Source organism: Piliocolobus tephrosceles, chromosome 13 (genome assembly GCF_002776525.5).
Source record: "Piliocolobus tephrosceles isolate RC106 chromosome 13, ASM277652v3, whole genome shotgun sequence".
Taxonomy (NCBI): Eukaryota; Metazoa; Chordata; class Mammalia; order Primates; family Cercopithecidae; genus Piliocolobus; species Piliocolobus tephrosceles.
The window spans coordinates 57,822,252-57,849,585 of NC_045446.1; the positions used below are offsets into that span (position 1 = coordinate 57,822,252).

The window sequence follows — 27,334 nt, forward strand, 5'->3', positions numbered from 1 at the left end:
CTTCCTTCCTTCCTTCCTTCCTTCCTTCCTTCCTTCCTTCCTTCCTTTCTTTCTTTTTTCTTTCTTTCTTTCTTTCTTTCTAGACTTTTGTGTCTGCATATTAGGTCTTATAGATCTACTATTTAAGCCTATGATCTTTTTTCATGATTTCCATCTCTATCTTTTTCCTCTTCTATGCTTTCAGGTATTTCTTTAACCAAATCATAAAGGATACATTTTGGCTCAAAAAGTGACCATTTTTCCTCCTCCAACTCAGTTGCTAACATGCTTGATTAGAAAAAATTAGACTTTTTTCACATTTTACTCACATATTTTTCTCATTCAAATGTACAAATGTTCTAAGGTTATTAGAGATATTTATAAAAATACAGTGTAACATAGACTTGCATGCATGCACATACACACACACTCATGAAAGATTTGTGACAGATATGGATACAAAGCAGCAGGGGTAAGAAAGGAGGTCCACAATACCCACACAGATTCCAGAGACCTCTCTCAGTCACAAGGTTGTGCTTTATGGCCAGCAAGTGAACCACTAAGATATTTTGATTTCAGGGAAGCCACAGCTCATTCAAGTAGGGGTCTTTTATACTACAACTGTCATGTAGCTGAAACCAGGCTATGGGACCAGGTTCAATAGCAGAAACCAAGATAGCATAACAGAAACCAGATGCAAAACATTCATCAATACATTTTCTATAAACAATATTGGCAAGCTGTTACAGATTTCCCTCTTGGTATTTTTTGGAAAACTACATTAGCACAAAACTGCATTAATTCCTATGTAGTATATTCTATTCTGGTTTGGTCAAGGATCAATACCATGGCTCCAGGGATCCCTGGAAATATTTGTAGGATTTCAATATACCATTTGAGACTTACAATGAAATCATACACTGTGAATTAGAATTTTTCATCAGGCTTGGAAAATTATAAATCATAATTTCTTCACATATTGATCTTTGCTCACTTTATCTTTTCTGAGACTTTGTGTATGTTAGATATTTTCATTGTGTTCCCTATGTTTCTGATATAGTATGGATATTTGTTACCACCGAAATCTCCTGTTGAAATGTAATCCCTAACATTGGAGGTGGGGCCTGGTAGGTGATATCTGGGTCATGGGGGTGGGTCCCTCATGGCTTGGTAATGTCCTTGTGATAGTGAGTTCTCATATCTGCTTAAGTGTGTGGAACCTCTCTCCCTACTCTCTCTCTCGCTCCTTCTCCCATCATGTGAGACATGCCCACAGCACCTTCACCTTCCATCATGATTGTAAGCTTCTTGAAGCCTCCCCAAAAGCCAAGCAGATGCAAGCACCATGCTACCTGTAAAACTTGCAGAACTGTGAGCTAATTCAACCTGTTTTCTTTATAAATTATCTAGTGTCAAGTTATTTATTTATACAATGCAAGAATGGCCTAATACAATTTATGTTCTTTTCTTCTCTGTACTTTAGCTTGGAGAGTTTTATACATAAATATAAATAAAATATATTCATATAAATATTTATATATGAATCTATTTTATATATAAATGTTTATATATTTATATTTTATATGTAAAAATAGATTTATATATAGATTTATATATAAAATAAAAATTTTATAGTACAGATATTTTTATATAAAAATGTTTTTATATAAAAAATCTCCAAGCTAAACATATGAAATATATATTATATGTAACATAATTAAAATTATATATTTAAAATTTTATAAATTTATATAATTTAATTTTATAAATATACTTTATAAATCTTAAAATATCTATTTTAAGATTTTATATATATAAAATTAAAATTTAAACATATATTTAACATTTTATATGTGCATATAAAATTTTATCTTCTCATTTAGGTATCTGTATTCTTTCCTCTTTTTCTCTGGTAGATCTGATCTGCTGTCATACACATCTATTACATTCTCAATTTTATTTTTATTCATAAAATTTAAATTTTTCAATTAAAATTCCTGATCTTGTCAACTCTTCTCCATTACTGAACATATTAATTACAATTAAGTTTAAATATATATTTGTTAGCTCAATAATTTAGTCATCCATGAATTTGTTTCTATTGTCTTTTTTTCTGCCCTTATAATTTTTGGTTGAATTATCAGACATTGTATATGAAACATTGTAGTAGTTCTGAATGATAACATTCCTCCTGAGAGAGTTCCTCTCATAGGCAGTTAGAGAGGGGGCAGATAATAACAATCCAGTCAGGTATGGAGCTGACTCAAAGTTGAATTGTAGCTCCATCTCTATTTATTGCCAGTTTGCTTCTGTACTTATTCTTTTGCTTTCCAGGAATTCTAGTTGGGTATCTCTTTCTTGGTGGGTTTTGAACTATAATTCTTATTTCCTCTGATCTGTGATGAGACCTCTGAAAATTTTCTGTGCACTTCAACAGTTTTCTTCTTATCTTCTTTCCCTGTTCATCTTAAGAATTCTGCTAATGTCTGAAGAGAAAACCACCAGGTTTTAGGTTGGCTGCTTAAAGATTCCCTTTTCATCAGGATCTTGGCCCCTACATTCCTTGCTGTCTTGTCAGACTTGACTCTAATTTGTGTTCTTAGTTATGTGACATTGACCAAAATTACGGAAAATTCTATGCCCTCAAGCATAGAATTCTTAGATTCTTCAACTATTTGCTATGAAGAATCTGCAACACCTTGGACTAGGAACTTGCGCTATCCCTCTCTTCCCATGCAAGGCAGTTTCTTCACTCCTCCCCTGGGTACATCTCTAGGCATCTGGTGACTGCTCCCAGGGACCCCATCAAAGATGGTGCTTTGGGTCTCCACGTTCAAGCCAGGGAGGGTCCATGACCAATGATTTTCAAAATGTAGCTTCCAGAGTCATAAAAAATGCAGATGCTCATTGTGTGGTGGATGGAGGCAGATAGGCTCTGGGCTGCCCACCCCTGCTAAACCCCAAACTGTAACTGGGTAGAATTCATTCCTAAAAGTCTTGTGTATGCTATACTTGGTGATCTTCGCTATTCATATTGGCCTCTACCCTTTATCAGGTATATTTCTTCAGATACACATCTTGTTTCTCTGAAAACTGGATCCTCTTAGCTTTTTTTTTTTTCCTTTTAATTTTGATTAGTTCATTGAGGTTCAGGTTCTCAGGTTGGAAGCAGTGTGGCAGAACAGCCCACTTCCAGTGTTCCTTCTTACTGGTCAGTGTCTCTGCATTCAGCAATTCAACTATCAATTGTAGCTTTTTATTTTTTATTTTTATTTTATTATTATTATTTTTTTTTGAGACGGAGTCTCGCTCTGTCGCCCAGGCTGGAGTGCAGTGGCCAGATCTCAGCTCACTGCAACCTCTGCCTCCCGGATTCAGGCCATTCTCCTGCCTCAGCCTTCTGAGTAGCTGGGACTACAGGCGCCCGCCACCGCGCCCGGCTAGTTTTTTTGTAATTTTTAGTAGAGATGGGGTTTCACCGTGTTAGCCAGGATGGTCTTGATCTCCTGACCTCGTGATCCGCCCGTCTCAGCCTCCCAAAGTGCTGGGATTACAGGCTTGAGCCACCGCGCCCTGCCTTAGCTTTTTAAATAGGTTGCAATTTACAGGTGAAAATACTTAAGGGCGAGCGGTTAAACAATCTGCTCCGCGGTTAAACAATCTGCTCAACACCACCTAGTGGATAACAATGATTGATAGCTTTTAACGTCAGTTCCGTCTGACAACAAAGCCCACATTTTTAAAATGCTATGCTATACTCTCTGAATGCTCAAACCAGGGAGGGTCCACGCCCAATAATTTTCAAAATGTGGTCTCCAGAGTCATAAAAAATGCAGGTGTTTATTGTGTGGTGAATTCAAGCAGATAGGCGCTGGGCCACCCATCCCTGCTAAACATCAAACTGTAAACATACAGTTCACATAGTACTTCCTATGTGCCAGGGGCTGGTTTAAGCATTTAAATTACACTAACTCATTTCAATCTAACAAGTCTGTGAAATAGTTACTATTATTATTGGCTATCAATATTACGCCTATTAAGCTGATGCTTAAAGGTTAGGTAGTCCAGCCAAGATCTCATAAGTGGTGTTGCCAGATTAGAATCCAAGGAGTCCCTTGCTTTTAATGACTATCCTACCAAAAGTTCCTTGCCTAATAAAATGTTTGAATATTACTGATCAAGCCCAAGTTTGAGGGACAGGGCCCAAAGATGTGAAAATATTTTCCTAATATAACACACTCGGGTAAATAACAGAACAGGCTCTTGCAACTCTGTGGTCCCAGGACACTGAGGAGGGGCTCCTTTTCATGGCTTCATTTCAGCTCCACTGTGCATTTCCCTTCTCTGCCTGGAGTCTCCAGAGGAGCCTGGGATTTGCCAGGAAGGCAGGAGGGAGGAAAGCCTCACTGGACCAGGAACGAAGAGGGTCTCTGGCAACAATAGGACGGAATTTGAAAAGCTCTAACTTCGAGTTTAGAGCGATGCTAGCTAGTGCCAGGGCTAGTGGGGTGCCCATTCCGCCGAGGGCGCGGGACAGCGAGGACAACTACGCCTTGCCAACCAAAGGCGACCTGCCAGCGTTTCCTCGGGGTGGGTCGCGGCGGTGAGGGTCACAGAATTCTCCGAAGCCAGTCGCTCCGTTTCCAGCCACGCCCCCTTCCCCGGGGCCCTAAATGCTTCGGTAGTACTCCTATTCCATTAATGCCGGTGCGTCCTCGCCTCATTCCCCGAGCGCCCGCAGCTCCGGAGCGCACTGCTCTCCTGCGCCGGAATACCAGCAGCCAAAGGTCGGGAGGCCAATCAGGCCTCTTCTGGCCAATCAGGAGTCACGTTCCACCGCGCTGTCTCTTCCCGCCCCGCCCCTCCCGTATCCACGGAAACACTGCAAGTGTCTACTCCAAGACCTAGGACTTCCGTTTCGGTCCAGCCGGGCTGCGGCCATTGTTTGTGTGGACTGAGTGTTTTGGCCATCACGGTCCACTCTCACAGGCTCCGTTAAGTGACGTGAACTCTTGGGAGGACTGAGCCAGAAGCGGACAGGGCAAGACGAGCTGTGTTTGAAGGAAGAGGGGCAGAAAATCGAGGGTCACGGACTGAAAAGCGACTCCGGTTTAGAAACCCCGGAGACACCGGTGTAGGTGGGTACATCACGGCTTCTCTCCCACGTTAAGACTGAACAAAGGCAAGTAGAGGAGGGCAGAATCACCTTGGTCCCTGGGGTATGGGTGCCCGGCGTTCGGTGCTGGGGCAGAGTTCTGGCCGGGGATCTGGATAAGCAACGGAGGCCGCGCGCGTCTTCACTGTAGGGGCAGAGGACCCCCGGATCTGTGGCCAAGACCTGGAGATCCCGCTCCTAGAGAACCGTTTGTGTGTCTGGTTCTCTGGTGCTTACACTTGGTCAGCCCGTGACGCGTTGGGGGAGCCCAAACCTGTCCTGCTCTTAGGGCACTCATGAAACGTTTTTTCCCTAGAGAATAAGGACTCTTAACTAATTGCTTATCATTTTGCCCAGGAACCTACCTGTGATCAGCAAGGAAGGATTGGGTTGGCAAAGGCTCATGCCCCCATTTTACAGGTAAGGAAACTGAGACCTTGAAGATCTAGAAGTTTGGTCCTCTTTAAAGTTCTACAAGTGCTTGATGACAGAGTTGAGACTTTGATCAGAACCTGGGAGCTCCAGTTCTGGGATACTTCTCTAAGACTGCGGGTACCTTTCTGATAGTAAATCCAGTATTCCTGTTTAGCAAGTAGGGGAGGACAACGGAATGATTTTGTCCTTAAATTGAACAAAATAAGAAAAATACCTTGAAAATAGATACTATTTAAGTTTGCTAGTGCTTTTCTATTATTATTATTAGTAGTAGTAGTAATCTCAATAAATGAGTTGTATCTTTTGAAGTTTCTAGAGGGTTGCAAATAAATTTCAAGGTGCCAGTGTTCATAGCTCTCCTTTCTGGTCGTTGAAAGGAAACAAGAACATTCATAGGCTTCTTTTTGACCTCTTGCTAGGAGATTTGTGCATCATACCCAGTTAGTATGTGGGGAATTTAATGAGTTTGGGAATTTAAAGTCATACTGAGTTTTCAATCCCCCTTCCTCCTCAGCTCAGCCATCTCACCACCACCCTTCCCGAGAAAAGGAACACAAAGGAGGAAGGAATGTACACTGTTTTCCTCATAGTCTGATCCCAGGTGAGGATGATTGTCCCTGCATTCTTCATGGATGGTGGAGGTAGTGGAAGTGGCAATGAGGATGGATGGATGACTGGACAGAAAATGTTCCTCGCTTGCCTGAGAAATTTTTAAGCATGCAGACTTGACCCTGCCCCAACCCAATGTCTTTTCCCAACGTTGACTCATTCATTCATTCAGTCACTCAAGTCTACTTTATAATTCATGCTGTTCTTGGTGTTCTGAGATAAAGGAATAAATGTCATGGCCAGGCACAGTGGCTCATGCCTGTAATCCCAGCACTTTGGGAGGCCAAGGTGGGTGGATCACTTGAGGTCAGGAGTTTGAGACCAGCCTGGCCAACATAGTGAAACCTTGTCTTTATTATAAATATGAAAATTAGCCAGGCATTGTGGTGGGCACCTGTAATCCCAGCTACTTAGGAGGCTGAAGCAGGAGAATTGCTTGAACCCGGGAGACTGAAGTTGCAGTGAGCCAGGATGGCGCCACTGCACTCCAGCCTGGGCGACAGAGGAAGACTCCCTTTCAAAAAAAAAAGTCTTAACATTGAGGGGAACAAATTGTGTGAGATTAATGATAATTTCTGAAGTTATCCACATTAAACAGTGCCAGAATGAGTGGCACTTAAAGCACAGCAACAGAAACTCAGATTTGAACAATTATGAGTAGGAAGATATCATTCTAAATAGGAAAGCCATCATTTAATCTCAAGTACAATTTGAGGGAACAAATAAGGAAACCAGGCTAGTGACAAGGAAATGTAACATGAATGTATAAAGCCACATTGTGGAGGGCAGTTAATGTTTAAGTTTGTTATTTATTCTTGTGCATCTCTTCACATGAACCATATTGACAGATAGCCATTGTTGACCTCTGGGTATATTTACTTGTAGTCTTTTATCTTTTTTTTTTTTTTTTGAGACGGAGTCTTGCTCTGTCCCCCAGGCTGGAGTGCAGTGGCCGGATCTCAGCTCACTGCAAGCTCTGCCTTCCGGGTTCACGCCATTCTCCTGCCTCCGCCTCCCGAGTAGCTGGGACTACAGGAGCCCCACCTCGCCCGGCTCGTTTTTTTTGTATTTTTAGTAGAGACGGGGTTTCACCGTGTTGGCCAGGATGGTCTCGATCTCCTGACCTCGTGATCCGCCCGTCTCGGCCTCCCAAAGTGCTGGGATTACAGGCTTGAGCCACCGCGCCCGGCCTACTGTAGTCTTTTATCTAATACTTATCATATATACATACTCACTTGTCTGTACAAATACTGATATGTATGTACACATGTACAAATGTGAATATATGGGTATATGCACCCATATGCACACATGTATATAAAAAGATTAGTGTATATAAAATATTAAATTAAACAATTTGAGTCATGACAAATAGGCTTCATGAGGGAAGGAAATGTTCCCAGTATATAGAATTGTATTGTGCATATACTAAGCACTCAGTAAATATTTATTCAATGTATGAATATTTTTCACTTAACATATAATGAGCATTTTTCCAAGCATGCTTTGGTAGCATGAGTTTTAATGACTATATAGTGTTCCATTCTAGGTATATACTATGCTTTATTTAACTTTGCTTTCTTTCTTTTTTTTGAGACGGAGTCTCGCTGTGTCGCCCAGGCTGGAATGCAGTGGCGTGATCTTGGCTCACTGCAACCTCAGCCTCCCTGGTTCAAGCAGTTCTCCTGCTTCAGCCTCCCAAGTAGCTAGAACTACAGGTGCACGCTGCCACACCCGGCTAATTTTTTTATATTTTTAGTAGAGACGGGGTTTCACCATGTTGCCCAGGCTGGTCTCAAACTCCTAAGCTCAGGCAATCTGCCCACCTTGGCCTCCCATTAAGTTTGCTTTTTATTGGGGAAAATTTAAGTATTTCCCAATATTTTGTTGTTATAAATATCTTATAATACTTAACGTAATTTGTTAAGTATATGTCTTTTTATATTCTCAAGATATACTCTGAGAAATAGGAAAACAGAATCAAAGGAGATAAGCATGTTTTAGGCTTTTGAAAAACTCACGTTCTCTTTTAGAAATGTTACATGAACTTGAACTCCTACAACCATTTGATTAATGATTCTATCTTACTGAGCCTTTGCCAGCATTAAGTATTAGTTTTTAAATTTTGCCTTGATTTGCATCCTTTTAATCCTCAGTAGGGTTGACTTTTTTACATATATTCATTGACTCTTTATATTCCTTCTTTGATGAATCGCCTTTTGATATACGTCACTGTTTTCCTACTGAAGTTTTTGTTTCCATTTGATAGTAGATATTCTGTGTGTAAAACATATAAATTATTTGTCATATGTTATAAATATTTCTCCTAGTTTATCATTTGCCTTTTACTTTAAGGACTTGTTTATATAAGTTTTTAATTTGCATAAAATGAAATCTTATTTCTTTTACTTATATGGTTTTGTGCTTAGAAATCTCCTCTTCACTTCCAAATTTAATATGTAATTGCTTTAATTTTCCTGTTTATTGTGTTAAGTATTTTAAACTTTTAATTTTTAAATCTATCAAGAATTTATTTTGATGTGAGAAATGACAGAATTTAAACATTCTTTTTACTTCCTAGTTATTTAATTTTTCTGCTAACATTTATCTTCTCTACTGACTGTGGTGCTACCTTTTCATATACAAAATTACACATATACATATGTATATAAAGATTACTTTTGAGGCTGTCTTGTTTTCTGGACCCTCTTCTCAATTCTTATACTGGTATCAGAATGTTTTTATTGTTGTCCTTTATATGTAGTGCATTTAATAGGCAATGAAGAAGAATGTAGCCTTTCTTTTTCACTCAGTGAAGATAAAAAGGAGAGAGGATGACTTTTTCCACAGAATAATATTCTGATGATTTCCATTTTGGACAAAAAGATGTAAAAGGAACATATATATAATAAGTTTTCAATAATAAGTATATGTTAATCTTTCATTATATTTAATCAGTATAGCACACTGGTCATAGTACAGGCTCTACATCTACTACCTAAGCTTATTGCATGTCTATCACTTCTTAGTACTGTGAACTAGATTGAATCACTTAGCCAGTCTTTTATCTTTATATTGGAGAAATAACAGCTACTGTGTAGAATGTTAAACAAGATCATACATGTAAAAATAACTTACAACAGTGCTGGACATGAAGAACTCACTAATAATTGATTGTGTTAAGTTAGCTATTATTTGAACTATAATGCATATCTGATATAATTTTTTTTAGTCACAAAAACATTAGAACTGAGACAGAGAATCAAGCTTCATTTTTTTTTCTGCCATATGTCATCATTTATTCCAACATCATTAATTGAATAAGCTATCTTCCCCCCACAAATTTGATATAACCTTTGTCATGTGTAAAATGCACTGTTGTAGTCGTGTCCATCTCTGGATTTGTACCCGTTTCCATTGATCTTCTCTACTTCTATGTCAAGTCATGTTATGAATTACAGAGTCCTTGTTAAAGTTTTAATATGCCATTGAATTAGCCTTTCCTCATTATTCCACTTTCAAAATGGTTTTCTTTCAAAAGCATTTGAAAATCAGTTTGTTACAGCTCCTCCACCCCCACATCAAAATCAAGATTAATATCTTGATTAAACCTGCTTGAAAACAGAGATAAGTTTAGTTAGAACAAAATTATATTTATTTCTCCTAAGACTGAGCAGAGTCGTCTTGTTTTTTCAACTGTTTTTTTTGTGTGTGTATTTTTTGTTTTTTTTTTTTGTTTGTTTTTTTTTGAGACAGAGTCATCTTGCTCTGTTACCCAGGCTGGAGTGCAGTGGCACACTCTTGGCTCACTGCAACCTCTGTCTCCCAGGTTCAAGTGATTCTCATGCCTCAGCCTCCCAAGTAGCTGGGATTACAGGTGTGAGCTGCCACGTCTGGCTAATTTTTGTATTTTTAGTAGAGACAAGGTTTTACCATGTTGGCCAGGCTAGTCTCGAACTCCTGACTTCAAGTGATCCACCCCGCCTTGGCCTCCCAAAGTGCTGGGCTTACAGGCATGAGCCACTGCACCTGCCCCAACCCTATTTTTAGCCCTCAAATTCTAAGACTATCTTTGTATAGGTTCTGAGTATTTTTGGTAAATTTATTTTTAGGAATTTATATTCTTAATTGCTATTATACATTTCACTTAGGCAGAGCTTACAGTGAGCTGAGATCATGCCACTGCACTCCAGCCTGGGAGACAGAGCGAGACTCCATCTCAATATATATATATATATATATATATTATTTATATGTCTGAACTCTTTTTCTATACTCTTAAATTTTATGTAATTTGAACTTTATTGATGTATTTCATATAAGCAAAAGAATATATGAAAACATATGTACAATTTAAAATATAATAACATGGATATCCACCACTGAACTCAGCATATACTGTTTTTTATTTTTAAGACAGACTGTTTGCTTTCTTTCCCACCCTGGAGTACAGTAGCATGATCTCAGCACACTGCAACCTCCACCTCCCGGGTAATATATATTTTTTTTTTTTCTGTGACAGAGTTTCCCCATGTTGGCCAGGCTGATCTCGAACTCCTGGCCTCAAGTGACCTGCCTGCCTCAGCCTCCCAAAGGGCTGAGATTATAGGCATGAGCCAGCATGCCCAGCCTAAATCAGCATATACTTTTAAAAGCCCCCTGATGACTCCAAAATTTATTTCCCACCCCTTTCCACTATCTTGTTATGCCTTAGTTTTTTTTTTTTTTTCCTGTGCTTTTAACTACATCTACATTTCTAAACACAATTGTTTAGTTTTGCATATTTTTGAACATTATATAAATGGAATCACTGTATGTATTCTTCCATGAATGGCTTCTTTTGCATAATGTTAACTTTTACAGTGCATCGATGTTGATTCACGTAGTTGTTCATTTTCATAGCTGTGTACTGTTTCATAGTATGAACAACTTATCTATTTTGTTGTTGACTTTTTGGATTGTTTTTAGTTTTTTGCTGTTACAGCATTTATCATGCTCTAACTGTTCTTGTACAGATCTTTTGGTATACACGTGTAATCACTAGTTTATAATTCTAGTAGCAGAATTTCTGGGATCATGAATTCCCTTATAATTGCCATTAGTTTTCAGCTGATTTTCTTGGCTCTCTCAGATGTGCAGTCATATCCTCTACAGTTAATTTTGTCTAATTGCATTATCATGTAGTTTCACAGTAGTTTAAAAATCGTGGATTTGCAGTATCCTTGTCAAGTTTCCAGTTTTAACAAGAATGACTTTAATGTTTTACCTTTGCGTTTAAGATATGTTTGTATGTCTTTTGCTTTGTTTTGTTTTGCATGCTTTGTCTGTAGTTTTAAATGAAGGATGCATGTTGAATTTTAAGAAGTATACTTTTTGGCATCCATTAAAATAATCATATGGCTTTTCTTATTTGATGTTATTATAAAAGTTTAAAGTTAATTACTTTCCTAATTTGAGCCTTCCTTTACTTTCTGGAATAAACTACCACTTTACCATGCTATAATATGCTTTGGTATTATAACAGATTGAGTCCCAAAGATGGCCTTACTTATTGTTGGGGTGATCAGAACCAACACCAGGTCATGGGGGTGGCAAAGTCTGGCGGAGTGAAAGGATTGAGAAAGAGGCAGAGAGAAAAAGGTGGGACACCAGGGGATCATCACTATTGTACGGAGGCTGAGAAGGCCCCAAGCTCTGGGAGCCCACGCTATTTATTGGTAATCCAACAGAGAAACAGGTGGTGAGAATGTGGAGGTCAAAAGGACATGTTGCGTTAAGCACATGATTTACAGCAGCGATGGCTTAGCATTTATATGGAACATGTTCTGCTGTTTGAGATAATGGGAATAGGAGCCTAGGAGGGCTAGAAGCAAGGAGTCAGCAAGTCTAGACACGTTCCAAAGGATACTATGCAAGCCCTTCCTCAGTTTCCCTCCCAACACTCAGCTTTTTCCCAACACTTATAATTTATGCTATTTTTTCATGCTCTTCTTACAATGTGACTGACATTGTTTCCACTGAAAGGTGGGGTCTGGGTCCCACCCCTCTCAAATATAGTCGTGGCTTGTGATTGCCTCATCAGTGGAGTACAGCAGAAGTGATAGGATGTGACCTCCAAGGCTAAGTCATGAAAATAATGCAGCTTTTGCTTGACTTTCTTTAGGGAAACTTGCACCATGTTGACAGATAGCCCCCACCACTTGAAAGGACCACTTGGAGAGAAACAGATCTCTCATCAACATTTAGACCAGCCTGCCAGCCATGTGAGTTAGCCACCCTGGAACTGAATCCTTCTCAGTCAAGCCTTTTGATGACTGCAGATCTAACCAACAACCCAACAATCTTGTGAGATCCAAACCAGAACTGCCTAGCTAAGCCACTCCTGAATTTCTGACCCAGAAAAAAACATAAGAAATAGTAAATAATTATTGCTGTTTTAAGCTACTAAATGTTGAAGCAATTATTTATATGGTAGTAGATTATGAATTCAAGTGCTGCTGGATTTTACTGGCCTTATATTTCACTTTATTTCTGATGTCTTGAATAGTTTTTCAAGTTTCTGATGCCTTGAACAGTTTTTGATGCCTTGGAATAATTTCATAGCATCAGATAATCTATTCTTTGAAACTTTGAAAGAATTTATTTGAGAAAACTTTTGTTCCAGTTATTTTTAAAGGTTGTAGTTGCCATTTCCCTAACCTTATTTTTATTTTTTTTCTATTTGTGCTCCTTTTTTCCCCTTTGATTAACTAGCTTGTGATTTATCTACTTTGTTATTAATATTTTTCCTTTCAAGGGACTGGCTCTTGGATTCATTTAACAGTGGTAAATGTTTTCAAATTCTATCTTTTTTTCATTAATTTTATAGTTTTCCCCTTGACATTTCAGTGCTTACTTGATCTTGTGTCCCCATTGTATATTGTATTAAGTTGGAATCCAGTTTTATTTAACTCATATAGTCAATCAGTTTTCATAATGCTATCTGGTAAATAATCCATACTTCTGTCTTTGATTTTTAATGCCACCTCTATTGTTAATATGTTTTTGTAGATAAAGAAGCACATTGGTTAGTCTCTGAGCCCTCTACTCTGTTCTACTGGTCTGTTTGTCTGTTCTGACTTTACTACTATAGTTTTGGTGATATGTCAGTATCTGGTAGTCTTCCTGTTTGGTTTACTTGTCTTTACCAACTTATTTCCTTTGTCAATTTTAAGGAACAGAAGTCTATTCTGTTCCTCAGAATAGCCATCTGGAAATTTGACTGGAATGTATTGAATTTAAGTTACTGCATCCAAGAGCATGGAAGCATACTTCTCCTTTTATTTAGATAATCTTTCTTCTTTATTGGAATGTGAAAGTTTTCTTCAAAGAATTCTTTGTATTCTTGGTTAAGATGGGGTTTTTTTTTTTCTTTTTTTTTCTGGTGTGAATGGTATCTTACTTTCTAGTAGTTGATTGCTGAGTCAGTTAAACTATTTCTTTATTGTATCTGATAGTTTTGCTGAACTCTCTTAATTTATAGTTTACTGTATACTCTTTTTCTAGGTAGATGGCCATAACTATGCAAATAATGACATTTTATATTTTTGCTTCTAATCCTTATACCTCTTAGTTCTTTTTCTTATAGTATGTGCCAGAATCTCTAGTGCTATGTTGAAAGCAGCAGTGATGGTGGTCATTCTTGTTACCATTGTAAAGGGAATATATGTGAAGTTTCTCCATTAAGCTTAAAGTTCTTGATGTTTAACCTTTGCCACTGTAGGGAGTTTATTTTTTCCCTCTAGTTTGCTAAAAGTGTTTTTAAGAGAATATATGGGTGTTGTACTTCCTGAACTTTATATCACATGATTTTTCTGCAGCAGTTGAGATTATCATGGATTTATTCTGTTTTCTATTAATACAGTGAATTATGTTAATAGATTTTTCTCATGTTGAACGATCCTTGCATTCCTATAATAAACTGATCACGAGGCATATATTTGATATATTACTGAATTTAATTAGCTGATATTTTATTTAGGATTTTTGTGTATTTACAAAATTTACAAATGTGCCATAATTTAATTTTATTTGTATCATTCTTATCTGGCCTTGGAATCCAAGATTACACTAGCTACATAAAATAAGTTGGCAATTTTCACTCTCTACTTTTGAAAACAATATATTGTAATAGTAATTAAGTTAATTACATGTTTGCTAGAACTCAACTATAAAGCTCTTAGAGCTTTGGGATTAGGGAGAGGGAGGAAGAGCGTGGCTGCCATTTTAATTTAGTACTTACTAGTCTATATAATTTTTTATTAGTCTTTCATCTATTTTGCCATTTTATTATTTCCCTTTTGGTACTTTACTGGGAGTTGATCCCTTTAGGTACATATTTAGGTGTATTTGCCTGTAGCTGATAAATATCCTTATATATATAGTTCACAACACCTTTGCATCATTGAAAAATCTTATGTCTAAAGTTGTTTCCTTATTTTGCCCTGTATTTTTTTCATAACCGTCTTATTAGAAATCTGACTTTCATTGATCTGACATTAAATTTTTAAGAACATCTTTTGGCTTTATGCATTTTCTCAATCATTTATTTGTTTCTTATATCTTTGACATCCACTTTATTCTTCTTTTTTGAAGTTTGATCTTTTTTTTTTTTTTTTAATGGGAGATGGTTTCTCTTTTTTACACTCCTGAGCTGAATGCTTTATTTCTAGACTTTTTTTTAACTTTTATTTTAGGATTAGGGGTATATATACAGCTTTGTTATATAGATAAATTGTGAGTCATGGGTGTTTGACATTGAAATTATTTTGTCAACCAGGTAAAGCATAGTACCAGATAGGTGGTTTTTTGATCCTCGCCCTCCTCTCACCCACTACCTTCAAGTAGGCCCTAATATCTGTTGCTCCCTTCTTTGTGGCCATATGTTCTCAATATTTAGCTCCAACATATAAGTGAGAACATGCAGTATTTGGTTTTCTGTTTCTGCATTAGTTCACTTAGGATAATGGCCTGCAGCTCCATCCATGTTGCTGCAAAGGACATCCATGTTGCTGCAAAGGACATCATTTTGTTCTTTTTTAATGCCTGTGTAGTATTCCATGGTGTATGTGTACCACATTTTCTTTATCCAGTCTATTTTTAATGGGCATTTAGGTTGATTCCATGTCTTTGCTATTGTGAATAGTGCTGAAATGAACATACACATGCTTATTGTCTTTATGGTAGAACAATTTATATTCCTTTGGGCATATACCCAGTAACGGGATTGCTGTATGGTAATTCTGTTTTAAGTTCTTTGAGAAATCACCACACTGCTTTTCACAATGACTGAACTAATTTACATTCCCACCATCAGCATATTTAACTATTCCCTTTCCTCTGCTATCTTGTCAGCATCTTACTATTTTTTGAATTTTTAATAATAGCCATCTGAGGCCGGGCGCGGTGGCTCAAGCCTGTAATCCCAGCACTTTGGGAGGCCAAGACGGGCGGATCACGAGGTCAGGAGATCGAGACCATCCTGGCTAACATGGTGAAACCCCGTCTCTACTAAAAATACAAAAAAACTAGCCGGGCGAGGTGGCAGGTGCCTGTAGTCCCAGCTACTCTGGAGGCTGAGGCAGGAGAATGGCGTAAACCCGGGAGGTGGAGCTTGCAGTGAGCTGAGATCCGGCCACTGCACTCTAGCCCGGGCGACAGAGCAAGACTCTGTCTCAAAAAAAAAAAAATAATAATAATAATAATAGCCATCTGACTGGTATGAGATAGTATCTCACTGTGGTTTTGATTTGCCTTTATCTGATAATTAGTGATATTGAGCATTTTTTTCATATGCTTGTTGACTTCATGTATGTGTTCTTTTGAAAAGTATTTATGTCCTTTGCCTACTTTTTAATGGGGTTGTTTTTTGTTTGTTGATTTGTTTAAATTCTTTATCGATTCTAGACTTTGGATCTTCGTCAGATGCATAGTTTGCAAATATTTTCTCCCATTCTGTACGTTGTCTGTTTACTCTGTTGATAATTTCTTTTGCTATGCAGAAGCTCTTTACTTTAATTAGGTCCCATTTGTCAATTTTTGTTTTTGTTACAGTTGCTTTTGGTGTCTTAATCATGAAATCTTTGCCAAGTCCTGTGTCCAGAATGGTATCCCCTAGGTTATCTTTCAGGGTTTTTTTTTTTTTTTTTTTTTTTTTTTGAGACGGAGTCTTGCTCTGTCGCCCAGGCTGGAGTGCAGTGGCGGGATCTCAGCTCACTGCAAGCTCCGCCTCCCGGGTTTACGCCATTCTCCTGCCTCGGCCTCCGGAGCAGCTGGGACTACAGGCGCCCGCCACCTCGCCCGGCTAGTTTTTTGTATTTTTTTAGTAGAGACGGGGTTTCACTGTGTTAGCCAGGATGGTCTCGATCTCCTGACCTCGTGATCCGCCCTTCTCAGCCTCCCAAAGTGCTGGGATTACAGGCTTGAGCCACCGCGCCCGGCCTCTTTCAGGGTTTTTACAGTTTTAGGTTTTCATGTAAGTCTTCAAACCATGGCAAATTGATTTTTGTATACTGTGTAAGGAAGGGGTCTAGTTTCAATCTTCTACATATGGCTAGCCAGTTATCCCAGCACCATTCATTGAATAGGAGTCCTTTCCCATTGCTTGTTTTTGTCAACTTTGTTGAAGATCAGATGGTGGTAGGTGTGAGGCATTTTTTTCCGGGCTCTATATTCTGTTCCTTTGGTGTATGTGTCTGTTTTTATATGAGTACCCTGCTATTTTGGTTACTGCAGCTTTGTAGTTTGAACTCCGGTAACGTGATGCCTCTAGCTTTGTTCATTTTGCTTAGGGTTGCCTTGGCTATTTGGGCTCCTTTTGGGTTCCATGTGAATTTTAAAATAGTTTTTTTTTTCTAATTCAGTGAAGAATGTCATTGGTAGTTTGATAGAAGTATCATTGAATCTGTATACTGCTTCAGTATGCCCATTTTGATTATGTTGATTTTATCCATGAACATGGAATGTTTTTCCATTTGTTTATGTCATCTCTGATTTCTTTGAGCAGTGCTTTGTAATTCTTGTTGTAGAGATCTTTTATGTACATGGTTAGCAGTATGCATAGATATTTTATTCTTTTTGTGGCTATTGTAAATGTGATTGCATTCTTGATTTGGCTCTCAGCTTGGATGTTATTCGTATATAGAAATGCTACTGTATTTCGTATATCGGTTTTGTATCCTGAAACTTTCCTGAAGTTGTTTATTAACTAAAGGAGCTTTGGGGCAGAGACTCTGGGATTTTCTAGGTATAGAATCATATCATCTGCAAACAGAGATAGTTTGACTTCATGTCTTTTTATTTGGATACCTTTTATTTCTTTCTTTTGCCGGATTGCTCTGGCTAGGACTTCCAGTACTATGTTGAATAGGAGTGGTGAGAGTGAGCATTCTTGTCTTTTTCTGGTTCTCAAGGTAAATACTTTGAGCCTTCACCTATTCAGTATAATGTTAGTTTGGCTGGGTTTTTTAAAAATATATTTATTTATTCATTTATTTAAGACAGCGTCTCACTCTGTCTTGCGGGCTGGAGTGGAGTGGTACAATCACAGCTTATTGCAGCCTCAACCTCCCAGACTCAATCACTCCTCCTACCTCAACTTCCTGAGTAGCTGGGACTACAGGTGTGTGCCACCACGCCTGGCTAATTTTTGTATTTTTTGTAGAGATGGGGTTTCTCCATATTGCCCAGGGTGGTCTCAAACTCCTGGGCTTGAGCATTCTGCCCAGAGTGCTGGGATTACAGGTGTGTGCCACTTTGCTCAGCTGCTCTAGCCATTTTTGTTTCCTTCAAGTATTTCATTTGGATCTTGCACATTTTTTGTGTAATTATTGTCATTATTACGTTTAGATTTTTAGGAAAAAAATATTAAGAATTGTTACTTTTTTCTTTTAAATTCAAAGATTACTTAATAATTTAGTATGTTACTTGGGTTTCAGAAGTGTGGACTTTTAAAATTCTATTGTTAATACTTTCAAATTTTATTACATTGTAGCTAGAGAATGTATTCTGTATTATGTTGATGCTTTGGAATTTATCATGATTTATTTTATGGACTAATACATGGTCTATCTTATAGTGCTATGTATTCATGAAAATAATGTGTATTTTGTATTTTGGTGGTGCAGAGTTCAACACAGATAAAATAACTGAAGCTTATTATTTGTAGTGTTTAGTCTTCATATTATTAGTGTTTTTTTGTTTGCTTGCTATAATTTTTTGAGAGGGACATATTAATATCTATCATTACAACTAATGGTATATGTATTTCCCCTCACATTTGTGACACTTGTCGTTTGGTACGTTTTGAAATTTTATTTGTGGATGCATTTGCCATAAATTTTACTCATCTGAAATTAAGTTTGCTATTTCAGCTTGCTTTTGATGCATATTTTTGTAATCTTTTTCTATCCTTGTATTTTTAGATGTTTTTCTTTTTAGTGTATCTCTTCTAAACCACATGCTAAATCTTATTTTTTAATCTATGGGTCTTTTAATCTGTAAGATTAAATTATTTAAATTTATTATAATTATTATTATATTATTTTGCCATCTTTTATTTTCTTATTTTCTGTTTTCCCATGGAGCAAGTTGTCTTCTGTTTTTATTTTGTTTTTCATAGATTCCATTTTGGTTCTTATGATGGTTGTGCTTAACTTAAAATCCACAATGACTTTTATTTATCCCTACTGACTTTTTAAATGTATTAATATCTAACTTAAAACCCACAATGACTTTTATTTGCCCCTAGTGACTTTTTAAATGTATTAATATCTAGGTCATATTTTTAGTAAGACGTGGACTTTAACACACTCTTATGTCCTTCTCTTTCTCCCCTCATGTTTGTATTGTCAAGAATTGTAGTTCAGATATGTAGGCATTGACATACTTTCTATGTCTCCTTTTTTCTTTGTTTGCTCTCCTATATTTTTTGCTGTTAGTTTTGTTTTATGATAACAATAAACTTTACCAAGGTACTTGATCACCTTTCTTGTCATATTTCATGCAGCCTTTCCTGAATTTGTTTTTCTTCTTAATTGACTTATTAGAAAACTAGGCAAGTGTATATGTTTAAAATATATTTAGGTTACTTATTAAAATAATGTGTGAAATTGAGATCTATATAGATGAAAATGTGGTGATGAGAAGAAATTTAAGCATAAAACTGTCAGTCAATCTAAGAGACAGGAAAGGAAGAATTAAAAACGATATGTTAGAAATAAGTCTATATTAGTAATCACAATAAACAAACATGGATAATAAAATAACTGAGTCATACTGATTGAGTGAAAAACAGAAATCTTGCTCTGTGCTCTTTACAAAAGACCTATTTAATTTCACAATAAAAGGTCAATCATGTTAAACAGGTTAAGATCCATCAAGCAGATGTATTAGGCATGAACTAATATATAGCTAAGCATCCATTTCAAATTGTATAAGCAAAATCTGACAATATTAAAAGAAGGAATCAAAACTCCAGGTGTATAGAGAATGATTTTAACTGACCTTTCTTGAAAAGGACCTTAAAGAAAACTAATAATCAGAGCTATATGCATAGATGAGAAGACAAAAGAGATATCAAGTTTATATAATGTTGTTGGAGGGTTACTTATATACCAAAAAAGGAGTGGAAAATTACCAACTCCTGGGAGAAATACTACATCCTAGTTCGTCAAGGAAATGGAACAAGAATGAACCTGGACATTTGTTGTGCCAGAAAGTAAGGAAAGCTGTCAAACACCAAAAATGGTCATATTACAAACCTAGGAGCCAACCTGAAGGGATTCCTACTAGTCTGAGATGAGAGAATCTTGCACATCTAAAAGAAAAATGATTGCAATTTAATTGCAACCCATCCACTATGTAAGAATCAGTGAGTATGAAAACACTGAAAAGCAAAATAATACAAATCTCATTGGTCATAGTTGGTGATTGCTTTGCCCCATCTCATTACTCTGAAAATTGATTTTTAAAAGACAGTAAGTTTGGGAGATAATCAAGCATTTTATCTTATCTTTTTCATTAGGATTACATTTCAGGATAACCAGAAAAATTGTAATGGCAAGTTTTTCATTATAGAAGAATTATAGCATATGTATGCACAAGGAATGGTAGAATTACAGAATTAGACAACCAATTTGTAAAACCTAATGAAATCACAAATCCAGGAAATGATCATCATTTATTGCTAAAACTTTTAATGAAAGGTTTAAGAGAATCTTGGAATGCAAGGACTGGGCTGACAGCACCTGAAGCCATTGTTCAGTTTAGCTAACTAAAATGTATTATAGGAAGTATATACGCAGGTATTCTTGTCAGAAAAAATGAACCGTAGTCTAACCAAGTCTCTGGAACAAAAGAACCAGCTAACAGGAAGTGAATAAAGAACTTAAACGCCACAAGAAAACAATTAGCCAGATCATTTTTAATCCTTCAGAATTCATTAGTTTGGAGTATATCTCTTATAAGCAGTATGCCACTTTATTTTAAAACTCAATTTTAGTATTCTTTTCTCTATCAATAGGCTTACTTGTCATCTTAGTTTATCATTTATATAATTCTTTTTTCTGTTTAGATTTATCGTACTTGCTAATATTGAATATAGGTGTCTTGCTTTTATTGTTCCATTGGGAAAAATATTTGTAACATTTAAAAAAATATTTTCAAAAAAAAAATATTTTCAAGGGACATTTTATAGTATTTTTTAGTAAACTGAAATACAGATGCCTGACAATTTCACTTCTAGAAGTTTGTCATACAGAAATATATCTATTTATCATATAGAAATATTTGTATTTATCATATAGACATTATCATATAGAAATATTATTACAATAGAACTAATTATATATTTAAGAGAATTCTTTTGCTATATGTTGTAGCCAAGAAACTGGAAGCGATCTTAATGTCCATTAATATGGGAACAGTTAAGTCTTGGACATCAATAAAATGAAATGCTACATAAGTTTTACAAATAATATTAGTTATCTATTATTGCAAAACAAATTATTTAATACTTAAAACAGCAAACATTATCTTACCCAGTTTCTGAGGGTGAGGAATCTGAAAGAAGCAAAGCTGTCTCAAGGTCTCTCATGAAGTTGCAGTGAAGCTGTCAGCAGGGACTGCAGTCATCTGAAGGCTGCACTGTGGTTGGAGGATCCAGTTCTAAGATAGTTTAGTCACATGGCTGGCAAGATGTCTCATTTCTCAGTGAAAGCAGAACGTCCCAATTCCTCACCACAGGTCTGCTTAGGTTTTTTCATGACATAGCATATAGCTTTTCCCAGAGCTAGTGATCCTAGAGAGAGCAAGAAAGAAGCTGCAGTGACTTTATGACCCAGCCTCCAAAGTTGCATACCACTACTTCCTTATCCACTTTATTTCCTATTCATCAGAAGTTACTCACTAAGTTCAGCCCATATTCAAGGGGTGGGGAATTAGCCTTCACTTCTTGAAAGGAAAGGATCAAATAATTTATGGGCATGTTTAAAAATTACCATAAATTTATGGGCATGTTTAAAAATTACCATAAAGAAGATAGGTCTACCTGTACTGAAGTGGGAAGTTGTACACTATGTATTAAACGAAAAAAAGAAAATTGCAGAATTATCGTGTCTTTATTAAGGAAAAAAATCAGTGAAGTATGAATGTGTGTTGTGTATACATGGAAGAAGTTTAGAAAAAACACAGTGAAAACTGGTTATAGTGGTTATTTCTTAAATTATTTGGGGGAAGGTAGGCTTTTAATTTTTACTTATATTATTTCAATGTTTTAAATATTTATGAACTTATTTTCGGTAAAAGAAATTAGACTCTTAATTGCTAATATGTTTTTAAAATAAATATTTAAATTTTTTTAAAAAATAACAAATCCAATAACTACAGATTGAGTTTTATTTTTATTTTACTTTTTATAACATTAGAGATCAGTGAGTCCATTTATTTTCTAGACAGAGACAACTTTCACAGTTTTCACTCCTGTAGTTTGAGTTTCTGAGCATCCCAAATTTCTTTTCTTTTTTTAATTTATATATTTAAAGTGGATTCATTATATTTAAAATTTATTAAATCTATTTTATAAACATTAAAAATAGGCCACTAGATATTTAAATATATGGCTCTGAATGTTCTCATTCTTGAGTTCTTATTTGTGGTTAATGCTTTATTGTTTAGACATGTATTTTCATGTAGTTTATTTGGAAAATAGTAGTTTGGTTGCATATTTTTTACCCTTGAATATTTCAGTACATCTTTCCTTTACCCTTCATTAACACATTATGACAGTATATGGAAATCTCAACTGAAACACTTCATCAAACGTTTTTAATTTATCTCACTTTTATTTAATAGGTAGTGCTGGGTTTAAAAACCTCTATGATGTAACTACATAATCTTGTACAAGTAACTTAGTCTTGCTAAACGTTAGTTTGCGTATTCATTTAGTGTGAATAATAATACCTTATTGGATTGTTCTGAGAGTAAATGAGATAACATAGCCCTATTCATAAACGTTCAATAAGATTTAGCTGCAGCTAAGATGGTGCTGCTGCTGCTGATGATAGTATTTGGCTTTCCTTCCATTTTATTGTAAACTCCTTAAAAGTATCTGTTTCCTTTATTCTTAGTAGGTACTCAATATTTTAAATTGAAATTTAGAATTGAGAATGTGTGATCAAATAGATACAATGAAAAATTTAAAAAGAAATAAAATGGATTTGCCACATAACCAATTTATGATCTGTTCTTTCCACTAAAAGAATTACTTTAGGCAGTTTTAATACATATATTTATCTCTTCTCCATTCTAAAATGCATAATAGTAGTAGAAAGCTACCTACAACATGGGATTTCTGTGAGGAGTAACTGAAATATAGGTAAAAAACTTAGTAGTTAGTAGACAAGTGCTGTATAGGTGTTTCTTTTGATAGTGATGATGTTTCATGATTGGATATATTATTTAGCTATTTTACTACTATTGTTATACCTCTCCTTACCTTTTTTGGTTTTCTTCTTTGTTGAAGTTCTTTTTGGCTTGCCACTTGTGTTAATCTGCTAAATGTCTTTATCTTTGTCTATCTTCTCACTTATATTTCTTTTTCCTAGAAAGCCTGATCTTTGACCAGATGGCAGTAACGTTTGACGATGTCACTATTATTTTTACTTTGGAAGAGTGGAAATTCCTGGATTCTTCTCAAAAAAGGCTCTACAGGGAGGTCATGTGGGAGAACTACACAAATGTCATGTCAGTAGGTAAAGTTATCCCACCTCATAGGAAATAGTCAGAGTTTCTTCTAGGAGCAGTTTTGTTGAGTATTTTGTTTTTTTATCTGGGTGTTATATTGAGGTGTTGGAAGAGATATTCTCAAAAATGTTTCTTAAATCAGGTCACAAATAGAAGATAAAGCAAGACAGATTCCAGGACACTTAGGTTGTATCATTAATAGATACTTGTGATTATTAGTTTTAGTTATTTTCTGCATTGCCCTTAAAACACATATCTCCATATGTAGTCAATTTTGTGTGGTCCTAAATTTTTTCTCTCTTCATGCTATTTGTATAAGTTAGCTTTTGTTGTATAACATACTGTGCCAGACTTAGTGGCTTAAAAACAAACTTTATTATTTTTTATGATTCTTATTGACTGGATAGATCTTTTATCATGGAGAGATTTGGTTGTGGCTGACTGGTCTAAGATTAAGCTGCCTGGCCTGACTCACCTGTGGGGCAGTTGGCTCAGTATCAGTGGAGGTAGTGGGAATGTGTTGGTCACATATCTCTCTTCAAACAAGCCAACCCAAGCACACTTACATAGTGGGGGTCACAGGATTTTCAAAAGCATCGAGAGAGGGGAGGGACTTTTCAAGTCTCTGCTTGTGTGACTTTTGTTCTTTTCCCAGTTAACAATGCAAGTTGTGTAGCCAAGCATAGAGAGAGTGTGGAAGGAGAATACCAAAGGTGTAGGTAAAGTAGTGAGTTAATGTAGTCATTTTTTCTCAATCTACCATGCTATTCTAGAACAGAAAAATAGGAACAATATAATATCCAAAATAAAGTAATCTAATTATATCTCAGTCTTTAAGACTATTTCCATGAAGCAGTTGGTATTATTCTCATTTCTAACAGTGCCTGGTAAATAGAAGTTAAATCTTTCTAACAGTGCCTGTTCAAAATATGCTTGTGGAATGAATAAATAAGTGAATGAATGAATACATACGTGAATGAACAAAACAAATGAATTTCAGACCCAAATGGAGCAGCCAGAGTCATAACCCTCCTTTCCTACCCCCACCCACACATATATTCCTATCATTTAAAGATCATTGATTTAGATAGTTGGAAATTTTTCAACACAACTTTTATCTCATTATGGGATTATCTTATTTTTCTAGAAAACTGGAATGAGAGCTACAAATCCCAAGAAGAAAAATTCAGATACTTAGAATATGAAAATTTTTCCTGCTGGCAAGGCTGGTGGAATGCTGGTGCTCAGATGTGTGAGAATCAGAACTATGGGGAAACTGTTCAAGGGAAAGATTCCAAAGACCTAACACAGCAAGATCGCTCCCAGTGTCAGAAATGGTTAATACTTTCCACACAAGTACCAGGGTGTGGGAACTATGAACTGACTTTTGAAAGCAAAAATCGCAGGAACTTAAAATATAAAAATTTTATACCTTGGCAGTCCTTAGAAACAAAAACCACCCAAGACTATGGTAGAGAAATCTACATGAGTGGTTCACATGGTTTTCAAGGGGGCAGATACCATCTTGGCATATCCAGGAAAAACCTCTCCATGGAAAAAGAACAGAAGCTCATAGTTCAGCATTCTTATATCCCAGTGGAGGAAGACCTTCCACAGTACATTGGGGTGATATGTCAGAAAGACCTACTGAAAGATTCAATGGAAGAAAACTACTGTGGATGTAATAAATGTAAAGAAATTTATTGTTGGAACTCACGGTGTATTTTCCACAAGAGAAATCAACCTAGAGAAAACCTCTGTCAATGTTCCATCCATAAAGCATGCTTCTCTCAGATATCAGCCTTGTATAGACATCCAAGAATCCACATAGGTAAGAAGCTGTATGGATGTGATGAAGTTGACAGTAACTTGCATCAGAGCTCAGGAGTTCACTTTCATCAGAGAGTTCACATAGGGGAGGTACCTTACAGCTGTAATGCATATGGTAAGAGCTTCAGCCGGATCTCTAGTCTTCACAATCATCAAAGCGTTCACACAGAAGAGAAATTCTATAAAATTGAGTGTGATAAAGACCTCAGTAGGAATTCATTACTTCACATTCACCAGAGACTTCACATAGGAGAGAAGCCTTTTAAGTGCAATCAGTGTGGTAAGAGTTTTAATCGGAGTTCAGTACTTCATGTTCATCAGAGAGTCCACACAGGAGAAAAACCATATAAGTGTGATGAGTGTGGTAAGGGCTTCAGCCAGAGCTCAAATCTTCGAATTCATCAGTTAGTACACACAGGAGAGAAGTCTTATAAATGTGAAGACTGTGGTAAGGGCTTTACCCAACGCTCAAATCTTCAAATTCATCAGAGAGTGCATACAGGAGAGAAACCTTATAAATGTGATGACTGTGGGAAGGACTTTAGTCACAGCTCAGATCTTCGCATTCATCAGAGAGTCCATACAGGGGAGAAACCCTATACTTGTCCTGAATGTGGGAAGAGCTTCAGTAAGAGTTCAAAGCTTCACACTCATCAAAGAGTACATACTGGAGAGAAACCCTACAAATGTGAAGAGTGTGGCAAGGGATTCAGTCAGCGTTCACATCTTCTCATTCATCACAGAGTCCATACAGGAGAAAAGCCCTATAAATGTGATGATTGTGGAAAGGGTTTTAGTCACAGTTCTAATCTTCACATTCATCAGAGGGTCCATACAGGAGAGAAACCTTACCAATGTGCTAAGTGTGGTAAAGGTTTCAGTCATAGCTCAGCTCTTCGAATTCATCAAAAAGTCCACGCAGGAGAGAAACCTTATAAATGCCATGAATATTATAAGGGATTTGATCGTAATTCACATCTTCACAATAATCATAGAAGAAGAAACTTATAAATATTGTTCATTTAGTTAACAGCTTCAATCAAAGTTTACCTAACCTTTAAACCCTAAAGTGCTGCTGATAAGGAAATCTTATAAATAACACAAGTAATCCTAAGCAACATTTATAGTTTTCCCTGTCTCCCACTAAGAATTATTTGCTTCAAAAGGAGATCTTTAGAAAAATCCCTATATATTTAAAATTATTGTGTATTTTTCTTTACCTACTATAAATATAATGCAGTCATAAAATATATTAAACATTTAAGGAGAAAACTTCATTCTGTTTCATTCTAGTCTTTTTTTCTGTGCATTTTAGTGTGCGTGAAATTATATTGTGTGTTCAACTTTGTATTTTCACTGACTTCAAAACACTTAAATTTTGGTTTGAATTGAAACTGGCTGGCCATCTGTTAAACAACATCTCTTAACTCCCCTAAAAAGTCCCTAGGAAGTAACAGAAAAGATGGAAACACACAGAACTTAAAACTCAGTTTTGGCCAGTAGAATTCAGTTGTTTATGGACAAAAGCCACCTAATAAAAGATAGGAAAGCATTGTACGACCTTGTATCTGAGACAGTGTTCACTGAGTTTTTATCTCTGTCAACCAGAAAACCCAGGGACTGTCCTTCTGTTGCAGGGGTGCTTCACTTTGAGGTGACCACAGTGCACTCTTATCCCTTCCCTTTCCTGGTTTTCCACGCTTAATAATAGGTTCAGATACCAAATAACAAGAAGTACAGAATTTTCTCTAAGTAAGGTGTGAAGGGTATGGACAAAAGTGCTAGAAATGGAAGATACTCTATTGGTTTGGAATTGGAGATCCAAGCAGTAGAATTTTATTTAATCTCAGTAGAACGGAGTGGTAATAGAGAAATATCTGCAAGGACAGCATTGAACTCAGAACTCTGTGCAACGATGAACCCTAAAGCTAATTATGTAAGAAGAGAGTTTGGCCATTAGGTTAGAATAAAGTTAGTAGGAATACACAGTCCTAATTATTGATATACAAGTAAGTAATACCGAGAGAAAAAAAAAAAAAAAAAAAA

The 27,334-nt window shown here is 36.4% G+C and overlaps 2 protein-coding genes across 11 annotated transcripts in view; one reads left to right on the forward strand and one right to left on the reverse strand.

Annotated features, from left to right (window-relative positions):
- NLRP14 (NLR family pyrin domain containing 14) overlaps window positions 1-4,776 on the reverse strand; it is a 50,165-nt gene extending 45,389 nt beyond the window's left edge. Inside the window, exon 1 of the mRNA XM_023189811.1 lies at window positions 4,446-4,776. The gene's annotated coding sequence lies outside the window, so the exon portion shown is untranslated. The remainder of the gene's footprint in view (window positions 1-4,445) is intronic.
- Window positions 4,777-4,857: 81 nt separating this feature from the next.
- ZNF214 (zinc finger protein 214) lies at window positions 4,858-27,334 on the forward strand. Of its 10 annotated transcripts, XM_023189929.1 has the most exons (6): window positions 4,858-5,117; window positions 5,492-5,554; window positions 6,084-6,170; window positions 12,342-12,441; window positions 23,320-23,466; window positions 24,606-26,569. In XM_023189929.1, exons 5-6 carry the CDS (start codon window positions 23,340-23,342, stop codon window positions 26,297-26,299), a joined length of 1,821 nt encoding a protein of 606 aa, XP_023045697.1. In that variant the 5' UTR covers window positions 4,858-5,117; window positions 5,492-5,554; window positions 6,084-6,170; window positions 12,342-12,441; window positions 23,320-23,339; the 3' UTR covers window positions 26,300-26,569. The 10 variants fall into 10 exon arrangements, with proteins under 10 accessions (XP_023045697.1, XP_023045699.1, XP_031789671.1 ...); XM_023189931.1 differs by lacking the exon at window positions 12,342-12,441; XM_031933811.1 differs by lacking the exon at window positions 12,342-12,441 and having other exon boundaries at window positions 23,324-23,466.

What these genes read in the sequence shown, in the direction of transcription:
- ZNF214 (XM_023189928.2), top strand. An exon ending in CACAAATGTCATGTCAGTAG is followed by an intron (nt 23,467 to 24,605) that starts GTAAAGTTATCC and finishes TTATTTTTCTAG; the next exon opens with AAAACTGGAATGAGAGCTAC.